Here is a 23,503-nt window from a genome sequence, read left to right on the forward strand (position 1 = left end):
AATAGTTTTCAAACACAATTGTACAGCTACGCTTATACTATGTTGCACTGTATATAGGATAGAAAAGCCTACATCATCTTTCTGTCCTGAAAGCGGCTTCCAACAAATTGACACAATTTACAGTTAAACCAATCTAAAACATATAATGAAACAATGGAATGACATTGTAAAACAGAATGTAAAGTGTGAAGCAGCCTAACAAAATAAGCATAATTCCACTACTATTCCTCTTGGTACGTCCTCCGAAGCAAAACTTGCAGTTCTGAATTCCATTTCCCTATAGTACTTACTTTAGAAGCCTCATTTCTTTCCCATTCTCTATAACTGTACTTGGTAAAGTTGCAGGTTTTTGTCTGAAAATAGTGTATTCTGACAACAGCACAGAGAGACTGAGAAAGGAAGCCAAGGCATATGTTGGAAGGAGAAATTCCCAACAATCCAAATAGCAAAGCTACCAAATTCTGTAATGCCACTCCATTTCTGAAGGGAAATAGGTCTATTGTGAGCTCTTGCTTTTTGATAAATGAGAAACTGTATCTCCTACTGCTAAAGGATATGGCCATCGGAGCACAGATAAGCTGGCACACATCTATAGGTAGAAAAGCCCAATTCAAGTATGTATAAGAGATGCAGGAGGCCTGGACAGTGCTTTCTCTTTATATCACAGCAGCAAATGTATCAAACTGCATGAACACAGATGCAGAAGTGGTACAAAATGAAGTGCTATTATAACCAAAATCACTATGATTTTGTGTTGTTTAATTTTTGCCTATGGTGTGTTTACCGCAATTAAAGAGATAACAATTGTTGGAAAGGTTACTTAACATAACTGTGCAAACTGCAGTGATCAAGAACCCAAAGAACAGCACAATTAGCTGCATGTGTCAAAGGAGACTTTATACAGTGGTACCTCCGGTTACGAACTTAATTCATTCCGGAGGTCCATTCTTAACCCGAAACCATTCTTAACATGAGGCGCACTTTTGCTAATGGGCGCCACCAGCGCGCGACTTCTGCTCGCATCCCAGGTCAAAGTTCGCTACCAGGAGACCTACTTCCAGGTTAGCGGAGCTCGTTACCTGAAGCGTAAGGAGGACAGTATGTAACCCGAGGTTCAACTGTACTCATGTTTCTTCAACAGTAAACCCAATGCTACAAAGCAAGCAACTTTTGAAAAAGATGAATCTTTCAAAAGCAGTTTGTGATATGGCAAATCCAAGCTTTTGAGCACATTTTTGGATCCCACCCAAAGTTTCTAGTCTTGCTAGTTTAAGTTATAAAATGGAGTTACTTCAGCTTTAATACATTACCTGTGCAAAAAAGTCTTATTTCTAGTCAAAGCAACTATAGTCTGAATAATTTAATAGTTAAGTCCCAGATGGCCGGGGAAACTGTCAACCAAATAGGATGCAATTCAGGAAAGTTTCCTGTAATATTCAAAAATGTTAAAATGCTGGGGGAGAGCCCTGATGATAGATGACAGAGAACTAGGTATTTTGTTTCATGCCATTTGGGAGGCAGATCACAACAGATAACTGACTGTGTTGTAGCAAGTTACAGCCAAACTCCAACATCACAGAGCTTTGAGTGAAGGGCTATTTAAAATAATAGTAGTCTTTATACACTAAATGATTAGTCAATCCACCTGAGTGTCTTCTTTCTGGAAGCACATATTCCTCGACTACCACATACACAACTTAGTTGATTATTGGTATAATAAATCCACATTCCATAATTCCACACATTCAACAAACCTATATAGATGAGATACTTAAAGTGCCCAAAGATGGAAACTTTAATTCCAACATACCAGACTGATGGAGTGTAGGAGGTGCAGGGGTCTCCAAAGATGGCCTTTGTTCGTTATCAGGAGAGGATAGCAAGGAAGTAGATGGGGGGCTTTCAGTTGAGGAAGGTGTTGAGGGAGCTTGAGCTGACACTGTAGATGATGATGATTGCAGCTGTTCAGGACCATCTACTTCCATTGTGGCCTCTGTTTCAGCACTTGCTAAGACATTGCCAGCAGCAGAGACATCTGATCTACTGCTGCCACCTTTAAAGAAAAACAGCAACTTTATTTTTCAAAAGAGGACTCTCATACCATGTCACATTTGAAACAAAGAATATCTTCAGCACAGTACACTTTCAACTCTACATTAAACCAACTGGAAACACTGAGCATACTGCTATTGAACTTACATATATGTAAATGGACAATTGCCAAGAAAATCCAACACAAACCACATTTGACTTCAAAAGAGGAAACTTCCCAAAAATTAGGGGATTGGTTAAAAAGTAAAGTTGAAAGGGAACATCAGGAGGGTTAAATCACTCAAAGCAGAGAGCAGGAATAATAGGATAGTCTCCCAATGGATGATGTAGAAAGTAGAGTCCTCCTACTTCAGACCTGTACCTTTTAACTTATTTATAAATTACTTCGAATAAGGGGTGAGCAGTGAGATAACAAAGTTTGCTGATGATACCCAATACTTCAGTGTTTAAAACCTCTCCAAATTGAGTGAATGGGCAGTAAAATGGCAAATGGAATTCAATATAAACAAGTGTAAAGTGATACACACTGCATCAAAAAAAAATATTAATTTCATATACACTCATGGAGTCTGAGCTGGAGTGACTGACCACAAACAAGACCTTGGGGTTGTAGTGGATAGCTTAATTATGATGCTGACCCAGTGTGAAGCTGCTGCTGTAAAAGACAAATTCCATGCTAGGGATCATTAGGAAAGGAACTGAAAATAAAACTGCTAATATCAGAATACCATTATACTAATATATGGTATAGGGTTGCCCACCCGCCCGCTCCTACACAACGGGCACCAAGCACACCAGCAGGGCCTGGATGCGCATCAAAAAAATAAGATTGCAGACGGTGGGTGCTATTGAAGTGTGCGTGCCAGGAGGATGAAATATATACATACATACAGTATGTATGACACATGCACGCATACATGCATTATATGAGACTGTCTACTCTGCACAAGAGCAGTCAATTTGTAGTAAAAAAAAACCCCAGACATTTTGCCAAATTTCAAAAATCTTCCCTGACAGACATTTTAAACCTGAAAAAGAGGACATGTTTGGGAAAATCCAGATTACAACCCTACATATGACTGTGCTTAGAATATTGTGCTCACTTCTTGTCACTTCATTTCATGAAGAATGTTGTACAGCTGGAAAAAAATATCAAGGGGGTGGAGCAAGTCTCCTGTGAAGAAGGTTGAAATATTTGGAGCTTTTTGGTTTAGAGAAAAGTTTTTTCCCCCTCCGTCATAGCCCTAGAATTAAGATATATCTGATGAAGCTGGAAGACTGAGGAGAAAGGAAATCCAAAGACAATAAGGCTATCAATGGCTACTAGGCTAGACTTCAATAGCTAGGTTCTACCTCCAAAGTCAGAGGCAGTGTGTCTGAATACCAGTTGCTGGGAATCACAAGTTGTGAGAGTGCTGCTTTTGGTCTTTTCATAAGCATCTAGTTGACTACCTTGAGAACAAGATACTGGACTAAATGGGCCATTGGCCTGATTCAGATGGCTTTGCTCATGTTCCTATGCCAAGTGTGCCATTTTTAAAAATGTTGATTATTATCTTTTATTTCAAAAATCCCCTTGTCATTTCATGCTGAAGGCAGTTAAGAACATTCACCTCTAGACCGAGATCGTCCTCTTCCTCTGTTGCTCTGTGCAACTTCACTTGCTTCTTCAAACCATCTTGACAACATGTCAGACATTCTTTGCATTAATGAAACATTAGGGCTCTGTTCACCTATATATAAAGAGAGGTGTCAATCCTTTTACTGTGAAGTAGCACAGTACATTTTTCCTTCTGCTACTTGAAATTTTGCATATTTACATCTCTGAAAGGTGAAAATATTTCTCAATATGTTTTTTCAACATATTGGTTTTCTCATTCTTCATTGTTCAGAAACTGTTAGACTTTGTAAACAAAATTTTAAAAATGCTTTTAGTGCTTTTTAAAGACACCCAGTCTGTGTGGCTTTGCTGGTTTCATTTTTTCAGCCGTTTGATCATAGCTAATTACTACACTATTACAAAGAAAAAAAAGGGGTGAGAAAAAAACCCTTCTCTGCTATAATTGCTTCAGCCAAGAGTTGTAGTGTTTGACTCACTGTCTGCAGGGAAAAGTGATCCCAGCTGAGTAATTTAATGACCTGTACACAAACTTTTAACTGGCAATTCCTCTGTCCTCCTGTTGGTGGCAAGAGAAAACCAAATTCATTTCAGTAGCGAGGAACTAGGACAGGGAAAATCCTACATGTTAAGATCTGGCAGCTTGAGATTTCAATCCATCTACAATTTCCCTCTCCAGATTCAACCAAGCATGAGTAGTCTGTTTGATAAGAGCTGCTATATTCATGTTGTACATGTTATTAAGGGCCAGTGACCTTGCTGACTTGAACTAAGGCTGATAAAAGCAGTAAGAAAAGGCTCGGTTACTGGAAAAACCAGAAAGTTGGAATTTGCTTCAAGTAAAACAAGGTGCCACTATCTGACTAACCAGCTAGGAATACCATTTTTAAAACATAAATCCCAGAAATGAATAACAGAATAATCTGTTATTCACTGATTCAGATTTTGAACTGAAATCAAGCTACAAAAGACAAGATTTTACCATCTCTTTCTCTCTCACTTTCAGGCCTTGCTCTTGGTCCAGTATCTGACCAGTCTCCTCTTAGTCGGAGTCGTTTGACAGGAGGCTGCCGTAACTAGAGAAATAATGACAAGAGGGGCATTTAAGATGTAAACATTTTATTTCTGTAATAAGCTGAAAAGGTAAAAATATTAAACCAAAGCTGAAATTCTCGTTTTTTGTGCACGCGTGGGTTGCAATTTGGCGCTTCTGCGCATGCGCGACCGCTGAAACCCGGAAGTAACCCATTCCAGTACTTCCATGTTTCAGCGGTCCGCAACCCAAAAAGACACATCCTGAAGCGGCTGTAACCCGAGGTATGACTGTAAGTCTCTTTAGGTACAGAAGATAATCAAAAGAAGATGACTAAGGTAGTATGGCAACAGTGAACCCATATTTTAATGTTCCAAAATATTCAGATATTTTTTAATACAAATTGTATATATCTGGGGAAGCTATAAAACTGTAGAACTGTGGAACTATGTCCTGAACATGCAAATCTTATGCTCAAGGTACATATCACATTATAGCATATTTTGCATCTTTCCTTATCCTCAGAGGTAGAGCAGAAGTTTGAACATGAAACACATGTGTACCAGATCTCAATAATAAATCAAAAGCAGCAGAAGGACCAACATAATTTAGTTCTTTCTTTTTTTAAGGGCTGGGAGACAAAAACAATATTTGCCTGGCACCAAAAGAAGACCACAATGATGCCCATGTCACAGCTGACAGCCAGGGACTCTAGCAGCAGGGACACTCAGAGGAGAGTGACTGCAGCACATGAGCAGACCAGACATTTTAGACACCTGGATAGAACCCACTGGGTCCTAGTCTAAATTTAAATAGTAGTTGAAACAAGAGATCAGTTAACATAGCTTTCAGCAGCTACACCTGCAACACTGCTGGAATTTTCAGTCCAGATTCAGCCAGGTGGAACATTTGGATATTCAGGTGATCAGGTAAGCATATGATAGTTACACTGAAGTGGAGCTAAGAAATGGGTGATTTTCACTTGGTCATACATAATAAAGATATTGGCAGTGTTCATGTATCATGCTAACAACCAACATGGTGCCCTCCTGATATTGCTAGCTACCATCATCCTTGACCACTAGCTGTGCTGGCTGAGACTGATGGGAGTTGAAGAGCACATTGGATACCCATCTGTTAAGTCACAGTTTAGCATGATGTGAATGAGCTGCAGTGAGCCTCTAGCTCCCTTCCTCCCCATTCCTCTGGTATTGCTGTGAGGGGTTCAGAAGCTTTTGCTCCTGTTCTTCCTTAACCACAACCTGACATGTCACTGGAACTTGAAATCATTGGTTAAAAGTTGGCTTGTTTCAAAGAAACATTTACCATATTTCAGAAGTTCAGTCGACATGACAAGCTGTAGCGAAGCAAAAATGGAAGTGAAAGCTTCCAAACTCCTCCTCAGAGCTACACCACAGTAAGCGGGAAAAGGGGGCACACGCAAGCTCAAGGCTCACTAAGTCACATTCTTGTCATGCTACGTGTGCAGAGGGCAACCAAGATGATCAAGGGTCTGGAAGCCAAGCCTTATAAGGAATGGTTGAGGGAGCTGGGTATGCTTAGCCTGGAATAAAGAAGACTGAGAAGATATACGATAGCCATCTTCAACTATCTAAATGGCTGTAGCATGGAAGATGGAGCTAAGCTTGTTTTCTCCTGCTCTGAAGGCTAGGACCTGAACTAATGGCTTCAAGGTACAAGACAGCAGATTCCGACTAAACATCAGAAAAACTTTCTGACAGTAGGAGCTGTTCGACAGTGGAATGATCTCCCTCCTGAGGTTGTGGGCTCTCCTTCCTTGGAGGTTTTTAAGCAAAGCTTGAATGGCCATCTGTTGTGGATGCTTTAGTTGAGATTCCTGCATTGCATGCAGGAGCTTGGACTAAATGATCCTCAGGATCCCACTTCTCTTACTTTCAAAAGTAAGTATTGGTATTTGGATGTGGTGTGGCAATTTTTGAATAAATGTAAGCCCTAGAGCATGTGAAACTAGTGTGGTTCTTTTGAATTCTAGCCATCACATTTTGTAGAACTTATTGAAATGACTGAATCAATATTATTGGCAGTGGGGAGGAGACATTTAATAAACTATTTTTATATATATCAACATTTCTATATAAAAAAAACTTCAGAGTTTACATATAGCTTGCTAACAACACAGACTTCCTTTTTTCATATGTGGGACAGGACAGTTTTTGGGGCAGGGGTGATATTATTGATGGATTCTCACATATAGTGCCAGATGAACTCTTCATGTTGCTATTTTTGTCTTCAAGGAAACATTCTGTTATCAACACATGGCTGCTTCTATATCTAGAGTAGAATTACATATTGGTAAGCTGGTCCAGAAAGCTTTTGCAGCCATAGCTTGGAACAGACTGGCAGGTTTACATCTGAAGATATTCAGAATACCAAAACACCATGGCAAATGAGAAACCTCCCACGTTTATTTGTAATTTGTTCATGATTAAACACTATACAATTGAAAGATTTTCTTTGTCCAATATAAGCAGTCATCTAAAATTAGTGAATTTTATGGTGTTTTAATGGAAGGAAGGTCAGTCATATTACAGGTTGACAGGGGCCAAATTTGTGCACAGCAAGCAACGTGTGCACAAGCAAATACTGTGATTTACATGAAAACCTATCCACCTGTATTTTAAATGTAACTACAGTATAAGTAACTAACGGTGTATTTAATACAATTATTTAAATATTTTTCCAGTCAGGATAATTGTATAGGCTCTCACTAAATCAATCTTATAGAAGATATTTCTAATTATTTGCTCAGCTTAGTAGGATCTGAATTTGAATCTACAAGCAAAATCTCTATCTAATAACCTAACATTAAAATTATACTGATGTCTTGTTTCAAAATGGCACTTTTTAAAATAATAAACATTTTCCAGTACAGCTAATAAAATGATTTGCACATAACTCTAAGCCAAATCATGGCTTAGTGGGAGTTTTGCTCCTCCAGTCCTGCTGCTGCAGTGCTGTGAGCTAAGCCATAGTTTGGCTTAGCATGCTGTTCAAACTGGTTGGTGGTTTATCTGGAGTGAGACAAACCACAAGCCCAAGTTTGGACAACATAGTAATCCAAAACACAGATTAGCTCAAAACATTGCAAAAGCTGGGAAACTGCTATTTTTTGTTCTGTGAACCACCCTGAGACCTCTGGGTATAGGGCGGTATATAAACTCAATAAACAATAATAAACTGGAGAAGCAAAATGGCAACGATCTCCTTTCCTGGGGTTCTGTCTTTATGCTAAACTATGGCTTGGCTTATCATTACATATTAACTCTCTTTTGTCTTCAAAATCATTTTAACACCAGTAACTGTGGAACACTTACTTCTTCTCTTCTTTCATCTGAAGACGGGACTTTAAGTTCTCTAGCTGTGTCATCCTTGGGATCAAACAAGTATATATAATCTGAAGAATAGCTCACAAGAATTTCTTGGCCATCTTCACTGTAGCATAGAGATGTTACCCTACAGGATTTGTTGTTCAGATGGGGAGGAACAAAACGCGCCACTAATCCTGTGGTACCCCGGCCTGCATAATTACCTACATTTAAAAAAATTGAATTAATTTTCCATTACACATGAGCCTTCATTTACAAATGAGCCTTCTACTACATGATCTTTCCTTCCTAAACAAAGCTCAACTTTGACCTGAACCCCCCAAAAGGGGGTAGATTACTGCCAGTTTGTAACTGAGTAGATCACAGTCTCTTGGAAGTTGGCCACCCCGGTCTAATCCATCACATTTTGTGGTAATGAAAGCTAACTATGAATTGTCTAAAGAAGTACAGGCGTCAACCAACTTACATGGGGAGTTACCATCCAAGACCCCGTGTGCATAACTGAAATTGCATAGAGACGACAAGAGCACCCTCTAAACACCCTCTCTACCACTCTCTCTTCGATCCATACCAAATATATCATATCCAAAAACATCCACAACTACAACTGAAGCTCTGGGGCCAGCAGGAAGCTGGAGGATGCATGGGAAAGCAGCTACTGCTGCTGCACTACCCCCATCAGTTGTTAGGCGGGGAGGATGAGCAGTGTAAACAAAGCTCTGCTGCACCTCAGGTCTCTTCGGGGCTTCCTCCGTCCTCATTGATATCCTTTTCAGGCTCTGGGGAGGGTCTCTTTGCAAGGACTGTTCAACTTTCTCCCGCCACTTCCAGGTTTGAATTGAATTTTTTATTTCCTAGCACCACTCATATACATGGTGGTGCGCAAGTAAATTACACGCAACGGATGCCTGTACTCTGTATATTAGTCCTAAAATGTGTCTATTTTTTTACACACTGCATTCTTTTATAAACCTCAGTTATGCCCCAGTTACTTGTCATTTTGCTACAATTTAAAGCCACATACACAGTACCTCCTCTTTGCCGATTTTTGGAGGGCACAATGAAATGAAAGCATTCACCAATTCAGAGTAAAAGCTGTCTACTGTCATTCCAAACTGGCCACATATCCAATGTGATTGGTTGCGCAATATTGTTGTACATTACCAAGTTGGCTACATAATTTCCAACTGGGATCACGTACAGTATTTGGAAACAGAAAGTGTACTAATATTAGTTAGAATATTTTATCTAAACAGAAATTTAGATTCAAAGTATTAATATCACAATGAGACGATAAAATAATTCCACAGTACTTACATTAACCTCACTCTCCCTATGGAAACTTTCTATCCTATCCATCTATCCATCTGCTTTTTCCTCACCTCATAATTTCTAACAAAGAGTAGAGCAATAATAAATCACATTCTGCAGCCTTTTCTAGGCATTTTTAGCTACATTAAGTGCACAACTCAAGTTCTTATCTTTTACTGAAATCAAGCCTAAATGCATGTAATTGAACTGTTTTCATATTCTCCCATTTATCCTTGCCTCAATATTCCTCCCTAGTCAAATTTTAGATTGTCAGTTCTTTGAAGGGCCAGGGCTTGCCCTTTTGTAGATATTCTCTGAAAAGCACCATGAACACTGAGACCACCATCAATTCTTAATACTCAAAACCACTAAATGGAAAGAACAGCAGAATTTCTTCATTTATTTACCATGGCGGCAAATCAAAGGAGTTCACTCAAATTTATTCAATGAGAGAATCCATCCCCCCCCCCCCTTGTTGGACTTTCCAGCAGCTCTTGTAGCAAACCTGAAAACTGTTCTTAGAAGGTCAATTTTAAAGAGCAGGTCAGAGAGAAGAATTGCTCTATGGGACTTAAAATAATGCCAATGTGCATACATGCCTCTGAATCATAGTCAAAATATCACTTTAGGACATCAATACTTTTCAGTCCACATTACAGAAGACTTTCTAAATTGTGATACAAGTTTTCATGAGTATAAATTTAAAAATTATGAGAAGTTCTGCGTTTATGCAGAAAATATATTTTTCATTAAATCATCTCATTAAGAGGTTCACATCCTATAATCTTCAACTATGGTACTCAAAAGTCAGCTGTTTTACAATATCATGCAAGTATTGTCCTACCTGTTGCTCTTGTGCCAAGCATTCGTCGATCGTAAATTCTTACTGAACTATCGGAGCAACCAACTGCAAGATAATATGGTATTGGAGGGCAAATAGCTACAGAGGTGGCTGCCCTCCTACAGTTTATTAAAATATCCTAGAACAAAGGAAAATATTGCACTTGTTTAAAATATACAAGAACAAGTGGCATTAAATCACACCAACTAATACAATCCTAGAAAAAAAATCAATATGGTTGTGTTTTAGAAAAAGCCAACTCTGGCCCTTGTTTATATATATTTTAAGCATGTTATTGGACAACAGACGGGTATGGCCACAACAAAAAGACTAAGCAAACAAAAGCATTGTTTAGTAACATCAACTTGCAGCTGTAAACACAAAGCTTTCATCTGTCTAAGATTTTCTCATAAAAAGAGGCCAGAAAGTGAATCACAAGGGGCAGGGATTGCCTAAGCTACTTTAAAAGGATTGGGCTAGAATAGATTTATGTACAGATAATTGGATGTAAAGAGCAACGCAATGAGATTAAGTACTGCAAATAGTTTCAACATAAAAAGGAACAATACTGAGTATAGCCTATAAAAATGAGGTAAAATAGTTAAGTAAAATGCATACTTGGAAGCAACTCTGTATAAATTAGAAAAATAAATCCTATTACTATTACAGTCATAAAGAATTTGGTAAATTATTTTCACAGCTGGATTGATTCTTATGTTATCTAATTATCAATGACTTTAAGGATGCGCCATAACAAAGTGCTGTAACATATCAAATAGTTCATAAAAAGCCTGAATTCAAACCAAATCAAGTTTTTCATATCTGTTCAATATTACAGTATTATTATATGACAGATAAGTAATACATATTTCAAAAATAACAAATTATATTTTTCCTTCATATAGTTCATGGTCACCTCACTAGATTTCACAGCATCAGGACCAAAACAGGCCAGGATCATGAGATCTCAGGTTCTGAAAACAATATAGCTCTTTATTCACACCCTCTTATAAAAGTGTCTCTTACATCTTTACAATCTTCTTTTGTGCAACTTGTCTTGATTCTAGTATCAAACCATCTCACAGTGCCATCTTCTCCACAAGATAGAAAAGTATAGGGATCATTGGGGACTGTCATGATCTGAAACGTAAGCAAATTGTATACTTTAAAATGGCAACAGCCTTAAACAATTGAAAATAAAAGCCAGGATCCAAAGTAGCATAGAACAAGTTGTGTATGCAAGGCTTGAGATTATTTCCTTGAAAAATATCCTCCCACCTGCACACCTCATGGAAAGCTGATTTTGAAATAGAGAGGCGTTTCAAATCAGTTGTAACAAAAGCAATGTGATAATGTAAGACTGCCTTATAATATACAAATAGTTTTTTGGAGGTGGGAGGGTGTTCTTTAGAAGACTGAAAGGCAAGGTACAAAAAATCATGCCCAGGCAATCTTCTTAAATAATAGGTGAATGTAAACAAGAAAATTTGGACCATATTATCTAATTGGGCCAAACTTTAGGTTATTAAACTGCAGTGTGAAAAAGAATAGATAAGCAATAGTCAGCACTCATGAATTTATAGTTATAAGATACAACAGAAATATTAATTTTCAGTACCTCATAAGTAGTTCCATAATGGCATGTGAATTGGCACTGTCTGTTGGTTTCAGCATCTTGCTCAACATTGGTAAAAAAAATGACTCCATCTCCTGAACAGGACACTATCTGTTTATCACTGGTGCATGGCAAAAATTTTGCACTAAAAATATTTGCCCTGTGTCCTGAGCGAATGGTTGTTAAAACCTAGAAAACAAGGATTACTGTATTAGCTTAACATTTTAATTACGGTAATATTGATCACATCTATCTTTCTTACCTTATTCCAAAAAGCAGGCTACCATACTATTTTATCTTCATAATCCACTCTCTTGTTCTACACCAGGGATAAGTAATCTCTGGCCTGAAAGTGTTTTCCCCAAATAATACCCATCTGCCCCACACCTGTCACCAGATGTGGGGCAGGTATAGAGGCACAGCTATGCAACTGAGTTCCTCATATGAAACTTGATTGTGCGGTCAATCCTTGCAGAAAGTAACTTTGCCAGCCCTATGCTTGGCACTTGGGAAGAAGTGAGCACAGAGCCCCTTGCACTGTGGTTCCCAAGCCCAGACAGCCCACTGGCTGTAAGATGCTCAGAATGTGCTGCACAAAGGATTTGGACAAGTGGGTCATCCTGGCCATCTGTCAAAGCTGACCTGCAGGGATGGAGACAGATGAGGATCTGGCCCTTTGGACCAAAAAGGTACACCACACTCTGGATGGTTCTACACCACCCAGGTAATTTCATAACTGAAGGCTTTGACCAATGCACAGCTCTAGCAACTGAACTACAACACAATAGTACAGTGCAAGGTGGTGAGGGGTGGTGAGACAATATAAAGAGTAATAAGGCAGAAATCATGGTAACAAGATAAAACTGAAAACTTTTTGAGCAGAACTGGTGGACTTAATATGTTTTGTGGAAACTCTCCTACACAGGACAGATGTACTGTTTTGAAAGAATAACCAAGCAATCCATGATATATGCAATGTCACAAAAAACAGAGCTTTCAATTACAAAAAAAATGTTAATAACATTTTGACTATTCAGAAAAATGGATAAAGGGACAGCAGATCATCTTACCTTTCTACTATATGGATTAGTAATTACAAGATTAGTATCATCAGATCCAGATAAAATATATTCTCCTGTATCATTCCAGCATATTGTATTCACCTGTAAGCAAGTATTCAACACAATAATTAATATCTAAAGAAGAGGAGAACAATGTTAAGATGCAAACTATCTAACTTTACTAGAAAACAACACAACTCAGCTAATTATGCTTATACTTTGTATAAGGACTTGCACACCTGTATATTCAGCTGCATGAGCAGTACTTCTCTCACACTTGCAGTCTCTTTGGTTCATACCACCGCAGAACATCACATATGACAGAGGTAGGGAAACCTTTTCAACCCAAGAGCCACATTCCCTTCTGGGCAACCTTTCAGGGGCCACATAAAAGCGGCAGGCAAGGCCAGGGACAAAAATGGGGCAAGAATTGTATCCAATTCTTCCATGGAACAGACTTCCACTCAAATAATGTTGGAATCCACCCTGTGTGCATAGGGTTGCAGCCTAAATTAACTCATTTTCACTGGGCCATTTATCAATTATCCCTGGAATAAAAAACTGAGTATCTAAACTCTCATATAATGAAGTCTATGGAGAAAGACCATACGGGAGAATTTAATTTTAGAGATAAAAGAAAATATCAAAATTATTTTTTTATATTTTGATTACTCTTTAAAACATATGTATGAAAATTAAAATAATTATCATGTTCCCAACAAACCTTTATTCCACAAGATCAAATTCCTTGTGATATAAGATTTAGAGTCCCAGGATGTAGATTTTTATTTTATTTTAAAAATGTTCCAATATTAATTGTATTGAACCTTTGGCTAGAATGTATTATGCTTCATTTTGTGTGCCTGTATTTTATTACTACTATGCTGCATTCCTTTCCTATCTGACCCTGAAAGTGGCACAAATAGCCCTCCAGGATGTTATTCTATCTTAAGTTTGCTGTAGAGTGTAAAATCAGCTATCCTTGAAGCTTCCTGGGAGATAAGAGAACACAGCCAAAGGTCTGGTTGCCAGGGGAACAGTGACATAAATGCAACATTTGAGGTCAAAATGACCTGGGCACTTGGGGTACCCCAAGGTAACTGCAGAGGAGCCTTACATTTTAAACATCCCATTACCTGTAACCTTTCATGATGTATGTAGAAGGATGTTTAAGAATGTTATGTTTTGATGTTTATAACTCTTTGTGTGCTGTGCCTATAAATCCCTTGTTCTGATGCTCCTCGTGTCAGACCTTCTTCTTAAGTGGCTAGAACAATCACATTAAGTTGAGCTCTGCCCTATTGCAATAGCTATAATAAATAATTCCCTTGGTTCCTTTACTTATTTAAAAGATGGTCCCTCACCTGAGTAAAAATAAGGCGGTGTAGAAGTAAATTCTTACCACACTTACAAGAACAATCTTGTACGTCCTAACATGTTTTTAAAAATGTGTTATAACAACAAATTTTCAGTAGGGAAAATAAATAAATAAAATAAAGTAGATATACTTGGAAGAATACTAAAAGCTCATGTTCATCTTGTCATGGAAATGCCAGTTACCATTACTTAACTTCTTGTTCAAGCATGCATTCTTTTTAAACAACAAAAAAATCACTTACACAGCCATCATGCACATTCAGCGTTGCTTCAAGTTTTAATCTTTGGATAAATTCTCTCCTTCCTGGAGGGGAAAATGCAAAATTAGCAAAAAGGTTTAGATACTTACAAAAGTATTTTTTAATATTTTTATAAAATATGCTTTATAAATATATGTGTGTTTTATAAATATATATGTATTGGTGCCTTCTTTCTTTCTATGGAAGGTATTGCATTGCCTCTACAGCTAAGATTCTTAAAGCACAATGTGAACCTTCCTAAAGGTAATGAGCTCCTTCTCAGTTCCATCCAGCCATGTGTGCATTGACCCATCCTAAAATGGGCCCAGGTGGAAGAACCATAATGCATCATCACCCAATCAGTACAATGTCAGAGGCAATACGTACCCGCCCCCAAACTTGAGCAGATTTCCCCACAGGCCTCAGCACTTAAAATGTCCTGGTTTTCCCTGGTGTCCCTTCCTTGAGGAATAGCACATCCCACATGCCCCTGATCCCTCCTGTTGTTTCATCTGCAAGGACAAGAGTGAACACTGCCAAATGAGTAAGTTGTCTTTGCTTTAACAAAAACATTGTGTGACCGAGATTCAGTATGATATGGCAAGACACTCGTCCCATACTTTAAGGTAAAATATTAGCTACTTTGTATCCACCTGTTGGCAAATAAGAGTTCTAGATAGTTATTTTCCTTTCACAGATCAGTTCCTTCATATGCCTGCTCAGCTGTTCTGTGATTTTTTGGGAGAAAACAATCATATGCCCTAATCTAGAATCAAGAGCACTTAAATATATGAATTGTTACTGGTACATTTTGCAAAGAAAACCATGAGGAAAAGAAGCATGCACAATCATGTAAATGAATACACTGGAATTAAAAGGTTTAAGATGTCTTTCCACTCATACAAATCAGTATGAGTTTCAATCATATAAAAGCAAACTAGTACTGCTTGGACAAGCTTTCTCTACAAATAGACCCATGTAAACCCATGTAAACATAAATCAAGTCTACCAGTCTTAGAAGCATTACAGGTTGCACTTAAGGTTGTAGCCAACATGCAGAACAGATTCCACAGAATCATGACATTGTAGAGCTGGAAGGGCCCGAGTCCATTCCATTTATACAGTAAGACTTTGCATTCCACTCCTCTCCCTTATAACCCCCACATCCTCAAAGTCTGCTTTGGACGTTGCGGGACCCTCTGGAACAGATTTTGGGGCACATAGAGGCTGCAGAATGAAATAGTGAAAGGTGGAGACTTGTGTGAATAAAAGTGTTGAATTCCACTGTAAAGATTTTCTTGTGAGACTGTAATAAAACCTTCATTTTATGAAATTAATACTTAACATCAGATGAGCAGTGTAAGCAGAGGAATTGCCCATATCCAACTCATCCTCACCTGTTTTTCCCTTAATGCAATCAATGTTATATTCTATTTGCCACTGGATTGGCCCAAAGCATTTTAGGTTTGCCAAGCAGAAGCTTTTGATCTCTCAAGATCAAAAATATTAAGGCAAGGAAATCTACTTGCTCTTTTGAAAATAAGTCATATGACTGACCCATATATGCTTGTAGTTGTGTTGTAAAATTATGTTTATAAGTCTTCACTGGAAACTCATGATCATGCAATGAAAATCTATTAATCTATTAAAGCTGGCCCATACCATCTTTCTTATGCTGCTATTGCCCTTCCAGTCAAATGTGTTTGTTGTTGCCAACATATAGCTTTTAGCTTTTTCAGTTTCTTCAACACTGATTTTAACAAGACTTTTCAGGCAATTGTCATGATTTTGTTTTCAATATCTTTCTTTCCAGTCTGACTTTATGTCATCTTTTTCACCAGCTGCTGCATTTGCCTTTCCACTTACACAGAATCATTAGCAAATATTATACAGTCATCAGCAAAAAAAAAAAAAAACATGTTAGCTGTTCTCTGAAGAAAATTTTACACTCCCAGTTTGTTTTACTTAACAGTGATTCCAGAGCTGTGACAGCTTCAGATACACTGTGGATCACTGAGTGATTCCTGCAGCACAGCTGGCTATTCTTTGCAGATCAATATACATGTTGTTAATTTCAGCCCTGAGTGCTCACTGGAAGGACAGATCCTGAAGCTGAGGCTCCAATACTTTGGCCACCTCATGAGAAGAGAAGACTCCCTGGAAAAGACCCTGATGTTGGGAAATATGGAGGGCACAAGGAGAAGGGGACGACAGAGGATGAGATGGTTGGATGGTGTTCTTGAAGCTACCAGCATGAGTTTGATCAAACTGCGGGAGGCAGTGGAGGACAGAAGTGCCTGGCGTGCTCTGGTCCATGGGGTCACGAAGAGTCGGACACAACTAAACGACTAAACAACAACAACAATTTCAGTGTTGCTCAGAGCACCGAGGACATCTGTCCCCAACAGGATAAAAAACAAACCCCTGAGAAAATTCAGATTTTAGTATTCTATGTGATGTTGGGAAGTGATAATTCTAAAACTTTTAAATATTCTGAGTACCACAAACATTATACTTTAATTAAAATATCATCTTTTAAAAATACTCTTCAATAAGTAAATTTAAGTATAAATTTCCCATTTTAATTTCAATAGTTGGGATGTATTTTCCTCTCACCCAGGAACAGGGGGGAAACTATTGTGCAAGTAGAAAGAATTCTGTTTGTAGCAATCCTGATAGCTGTATTACACTTTCAGACATACTACAGATCTTAAATGAGTGCATGGCTAAATATAACCTTTCCTGTTTAGTCACTGATAATGTTACAATCACTTGAGCTTTTAACTGAGGTAAACAGTGTTACAGCAACAGACTAAGTCAAACATTTAAAATACTAAGTTCACAAAAGCAACTTAATTTTGATGACAAAGGGAATTTAATATGCTATATGCTTTTACAGGTTTAAGTGATCATAAAAGGTATCGCATTTTGCACGTTTCATATTGTGTAGAAAACATTAGCAGAAGCACAAGCTCACGCTCTCTACAGCAAACCAAGGACTTAGGCCTAGTTCTCACTGTGTCCAGACTGCACTGCAAATAGGTGGGGGCTCATAATCATAAAATTATACCCTGCCCATCTGGCTGAGTTTCCCCAGCCTCTCTGGGAGGCTCCCAACAGAATTAAAAGCACAACAGAACATCAAACATTTAAAACTTCCCTAAATAGGGCTGCCTTCAGATGTCTTCTAAAAGTCAGACAGATGTTTATTTCTTTGACATTTGATGGGAGGGTGTTCCACAGGGCAGACGCCACTACTGAGAAGGCCCTCTGCCTGGTTCCCTGTAACCTCACTTCTTGCAGGGAGGGACCCGCTAGAAGGCCGTCAGCACTGAACCTCAGGCTGAATGATGGGGGTGGAGACACTCCTTCTGGTATATTTACCTCTCTACACTACCAACACACTTACCTTGGTTGCACTATAGCCCTGTCAAGAATGTTGAGGAATGAATGCCAAACACATTATTTTTATTATGTATGTATGGCACGGCTAAAATAGCAGATTTAGTATAACACTGGCCTTTAGGCAGCAAAGCAACACACCATTTTTTATATATCAGGTACATGTCTAGATAAGTCACCCATATGATACGGTATTTCCCTCCTCACCATCAATCAATCATGAATACAAGCAGGAATGCCATCTGCATTGAATTTAAGTTATTTTAAAATTACTGTGTGTTAAAATAACTAAATATTTGCTAAAATTACTACACTGAACTTTTTCCAAACAAAAAATATTACTTGGTCATTGTGAAGATTGCTAGGTAAACTACTATACTGTACTTAAATTGTAGCAAATGACCTAAATGATACTTCATTCACTTTACAAACCTCTAAAATTAACATATCTGCAGATGTGAGACCAGCAATGCTATATTCTAAAAGTATCTCTAGTCTTGTTCCCAAGCATGCTGAAGTTGTGGCATCCTACATGAAATGCAATGCTAAGCAAACAACTCTCACAAGACCTATAAACTTTTTCAAACTGCATTAGAGAGCGGCTTTCAAACTAATGCCACTGTATTAATAATGAACTTGATAGCACAACTAAAAGCTGCAGTGCTATGAACTAAAGATTATGCTATAAGAAGGTAGGCAATCTAAGACCGTTCTTAAACAATTATACTTCTAACTACTGTTGCTTATGGTAAATATCTTGCAATATGCCACATATTCTCTAAAATTTAGTTTACTCTTCTTCAGTCTATCTTACAGTCTCTTCATTCTCCCTGCTCCCACTAGTGTGTTACATTTTTTAAAAAAGATGTATTTCCTAATAAAGCTGTATTTTGAAATAAAATATTTTAAATATTAAACAACTCTTGACTTTATTTTTTTAAAGCTTTTAGTTGTGATCAAATATTTAATTGCATTGGGTTGTAGACAATGTTATGCCAGCAGAAACCCACCAGCAGAATCCCCCAACCGTCTGGAGCTGATGGGAGGGCACAGGACGGAAGAGAAGAAATGGAAGTCCCAATGTACACATGCAAGTCCCTTGCACCAGCAGAGCTACAGCATTAGATATAGACCAAGTAATTAACACACAAGCAATTGCAATGTATAGATATTGCTATAGATTTGCTGTTTAATGCAAAAGTATCTCTCTGAAGAAACTTGGTGCAACCACCTTCATATCAGCCCATCAGGATTGCTAACAGGACAATGTGGCCAAATAATGAGAATGCTATTTTACATTTTTGGAACAAACTGTCAGAAACAGACTTCATACCACAGGTGGTGATGGTTTCTTTTTTTTAAAAAAAATGCACTGCTTTTCACCACATCTCAGAGACTTACAAATAAAAAAAATGTACAATGCACAAAACTTGAAACATAAATAAAAACCTCAGTGTAGAGCATTAGAACCATGTTCATGATGCAAAGGCCTGAAATGAAACTGTTTTAAGCTGTTGTCTGAAACTTAATAGGGACAGTGCCTGTCTGATTTCTAGTGGGAGGAAATTCCAGAGTTGAGTCCACTACACTGATGTTGCTTTAGGACTGTTGCTGCCTTTTTCCACACCTGCTTAATTTGTCTGTATGTCTGTAAACGGGTATGACAAAACTTTCTTCTGGTAATTTTATATGCTGCCCTTCAATATAAATATGCTCATACAACAAAGCCAGTACAAAATATTTAAATATTTAAAACAGCAAAAAGGTTGTAAACAACTCAATGGTAAAACACTAAAAGCAGCAACAATAAAAATCATAGTCAAAGAGTTGAAACCAAAAGAAAAGTAACTGAAAGCCCAGAAAGTGTATTATTGTGGCAGCAAAAAAGGTATCAAAGAAGGCACCAGGCAAATCTTGCTGAGAAGAGAAATCCAAAGGCAGGACATCACAAGTGAAACAGCCTACTCTCCCCACTTGTCACCCCTTCACCTCAGAAGATGGGAACACAGCGAGGTGCAAATCCCACAATGATCTAGATGCATTGGCCTACTAGCTGTGTAGCAGGCATACCTCCAAATGCCCTTGTCCAAAGCTGTGTAACCAATAATCAGTAAAGATGTCTAAGAAATTATGAGGTATGGTCCAACTGGCTGGTCCCTATCAGAAATCTGCAGCTGTGTTTTGTACTAGCTCATTACTTAACAGTATTCAAAGGCAGTCCTAGACAAAACACATTGCTGCAGTGTAATCTGGATTATACCAAAATACTGATAACTTTCTACTGCACTTCTATCTACAATAGGCCTCAGCTGGTAGAAAGCACTTTGAACCACATGGGCATCAGTGACAAAGTTGGATCCTAGAGTATTCCCAAGGTGCTTTAATATGTCACTGCTCTTTCCTCCCACACAGATTGAGTTTAGAAAGCTGCTTCATACTTTCTCATTGCTCAGTGTGGCATTGAAAGTGTGGCAATTAAATAAAGCTATGAATACCCACACTACTACAAATGCAGGTTTGTTAGAAAATAAGTACAATAGGAATAAAATAGGTAATTTCAGACTTGAATATTGGTTCCTGATTTAACTCAGGCTACAGGTGGCTATTTTAATTCAAAATCAGTTACTGTGAACACAATATAAATATGCTTTTAAATTCCAAATATATAGCATCACATAGCCAAACATTACCTACAATTATTATTTTATATCCCAAACACATAACCTACAATTAGAAACAATTTCTTTGACGAAGGCTGTGACAAACATATTTTTCAAAACTGTGTTTATTTCAGTTCCTTTATCCAATAGCAAATTTTGTTTCCTTCATCTACATGGTTGGGGACACCATAGGTGAATGAGTCCACTCGCCACTTTAAGAACAAAAGAGAGGACAAGAAGTCTTATAGATTTAGCTACTTTCTTTACAGATTCTCAAATACTTTAGGTGATTACTTCAGTAAAGAGTGGCCTATGAAACGTATATAATTCTACATGTCTCTAGGATTTGATGTTCTCTGGGGGAAAGGTCAATTCCTTCAAAATGTCAATATAAAGTACATTTTAACAGATTTCTCAGCCACAATGACTGAGGAATTTCAAAACTGTTACTGAATTAACTTGTAAATATGTGTTTCTCTTTAGGTATGTTTCAAGATATACAAGTATAGCATTTTAACATATTTTGACTCTAAATCTGCAACAAGATAACATAAAATGACTGTATAAGCAACCATTTGATGCAAATCAATAGAGAATGTGGCTCAGATGTACTATTTATTACTGTAATGAAAAACATGAAGGTGTAAATAAAATATAACAAAGAATACGTTGAAACTTTATGCCATACACATCTAAAAGTTATATTGGATCAAAATACACAAAGGAGTTCTCTCATCTTAAGCACTCATTTCTAAATTAAACTAAACTTTCAAACAGTAAAAAAAGGTAACATGCCATGACCCTCTCCAAAAGATCACTTAAAAAACAACAACATGGTCATCACTCTGCTCCTGTGCCCTTGCTGTAATACAGAAAAGAAAGCAAGAGCAGTGATGTAAAAAATATTTTTCAAGTGAGCTCTTTTTGGTGGTCTACGCAGTAAAATCTATGAAGACCCCTTTCTTCCAATTAAATAATAATTGAAATACATAGTCAATATTTCTGCAGTAATAAAATACTTCTTTGAGCATTAGCCTCCCCAATTCATTCCTACACTTAACACATGGTTATTAGTAACTTACACTTAGTTATAGCACTTAAGTTATCATCATAAGATAACTGTAGCCAATTAGATCTGTGATTCTATACCTAATGACAATGATGTCAATCAGACCATAGATAAAGAACAGTGGGGAAAGCTACTTGATAACGCCTCTAAATAGTCTTAAATTTCACTTTGAAGCCAATTCCCAGAGGAAGGGAGGTAATAAAACATGTGGGGGAAAGATTGTGGCACAAGTCCAAATCTAGTTGTGCTCTGGTGCGTATCACTGATTAATGCCTCACTTCCATCCATATCAAACACAAGTTCAGCAGGAAGCAGATCAATGAAAGTCATGAGAACAAATATCCCTTGTAGATTGGTGCATTTGCTTTTAAACTATCGAATATATGTCATCATATAAATTTTCATCTACTTTTATTCAGCAATATCTTAAAGAACAGATTGAAGACCTCCCGTATTGGGTAAAAAAGGAAGCTGTCCTTGAGTCCAAAGAATATTTATGTTTGTATATCAAAAATCAAATTAAAATCAGAAAAAAATCCAATTTTTGTAGCAATATTGTAATGCTTTCAGAAAACGCAGCGAAATTAGTATGTTTCTAATAGAAAAAGTGCAACATTTAACTAGCTATCACTGCCCAAGACAAACTTTACCCAGAATCCATAAATGATAGTTATTTATGTATGCAGATTTGTTAACACAAGCAAAAACAGCCAAACTTTTCTATGAATCAATATACTAGAAGCAATCACGTGCTACATTCTTCTTTGCAGGGAGTTGTGGGGGGGATCTATGGGAGGTACAGTTTTATGACACTTAAAAATGCCTTCAACAGTTAAATACATCCACAACCTGTTTAGCTCATGGCAATGGCAAGCAGAGACACTAAGCCGTTCTGATTTCTCTTTGAGACTTCTTGCACGAGCTGGGGGTGCAAGTGTGTGAGAAAATTTATATATCATAGAATAAGTACTATCGCGTTGCAACTCAGCATCCAAAGATGAGGGGGAAGTTGCAGAAAGAGGGAGTGAAACGCCACTCCCCAAATTATTTCAGAAAAATCTCCGAGCGTAGTGCAAACGGGGGAGGGAGGGGAATTATCCGTGAAGAGAGACAAGCACACTAGAAATACTTCTGAACGTTTCGTGCCGTCGCAGTTCGGTTTTGCTTTTCCAAAAGGGACCCGACGCTCATTCCCACCCCACCCCCTCACGAAACCGTCGTGGAAACTTGCTGTATATACAAGAGAAGGGAGAAGAAGGACGGAATGGGGTCAGCTATTGAGCCGACCACCATAGCTGAAGGGCCGCCTCTTCTCCCCACCCCGCCCCGAGCGATGACCCGAGGAGGGGGCTGGGGGTCAGCGAAGCAGCCCCACCACAGCGCGCAACAACCCCGCCCGCCCTTCCCCTCAGCCGGAGAAAGAGGGGGGGCCAAGGGCGACCCACGACCACCTCAGTTTTCCCCCAGCGCCTCAGACCCCGCCCTCTCGCCCTTCCTCACCTAGGTATCGTCTCCGCAACAGGCCGGGCTCCTCCAGCCCCAAACTCCGCTGCCTCACATCCCACAGGAGGTGGGTACAGCAGCCCCGGGACATGGCACCGCGCGCTGACCAGGGGGATCCGACTCGCCGCCGCCGCCAGCGACATCAGTCGCTGCCACTTGCTGAGGCCGCCCCCTCCCCCGCCTTCACCATGGAGACCCGCGTGCGCGCTTTACGCGCGCGTAACCACCACCACCACCACCACCCCGCCGCTCAACAACAATATCACCCCTGTCGGGCGCCAGCAACTGCAGCCTAAGCCCCTCCCCTCGCTGCTCCTCTGCTCCTCCCACATCCAGGGATCCGCTCGCAAAGGA

The 23,503-nt window shown here is 38.6% G+C and overlaps 1 protein-coding gene across 5 annotated transcripts in view; it reads right to left on the reverse strand.

The window, feature by feature from the left end:
* DCAF6 (DDB1 and CUL4 associated factor 6) overlaps window positions 1-23,410 on the reverse strand; it is a 45,838-nt gene extending 22,428 nt beyond the window's left edge. The window contains exons 1-10 of one of the 5 annotated variants that reach the window (XM_028726814.2): window positions 23,147-23,410; window positions 14,519-14,580; window positions 12,909-13,001; window positions 11,842-12,027; window positions 11,250-11,363; window positions 10,227-10,362; window positions 8,060-8,274; window positions 4,671-4,746; window positions 3,666-3,785; window positions 1,811-2,053 (exon numbers count right to left, since the gene is read on the reverse strand). In XM_028726814.2, coding sequence (XP_028582647.2) covers window positions 1,811-2,053; window positions 3,666-3,785; window positions 4,671-4,746; window positions 8,060-8,274; window positions 10,227-10,362; window positions 11,250-11,363; window positions 11,842-12,027; window positions 12,909-13,001; window positions 14,519-14,580; window positions 23,147-23,240 — 1,339 coding nt within the window. In that variant the 5' untranslated portion in view covers window positions 23,241-23,410. Of the gene's footprint in view, window positions 1-1,810; window positions 2,054-3,665; window positions 3,786-4,652; window positions 4,747-8,059; window positions 8,275-10,226; window positions 10,363-11,249; window positions 11,364-11,841; window positions 12,028-12,908; window positions 13,002-14,518; window positions 14,581-14,902; window positions 15,021-23,146 lie in introns of those variants that run through there. The other 4 variants (XM_028726812.2, XM_028726816.2, XM_028726817.2 and 1 more) reach the window with 4 other exon arrangements.
* Window positions 23,411-23,503: the final 93 nt, after the last annotated feature.

This window comes from Podarcis muralis, chromosome 4 (assembly GCF_964188315.1).
Source record: "Podarcis muralis chromosome 4, rPodMur119.hap1.1, whole genome shotgun sequence".
Lineage (NCBI taxonomy): Eukaryota > Metazoa > Chordata > Lepidosauria > Squamata > Lacertidae > Podarcis > Podarcis muralis.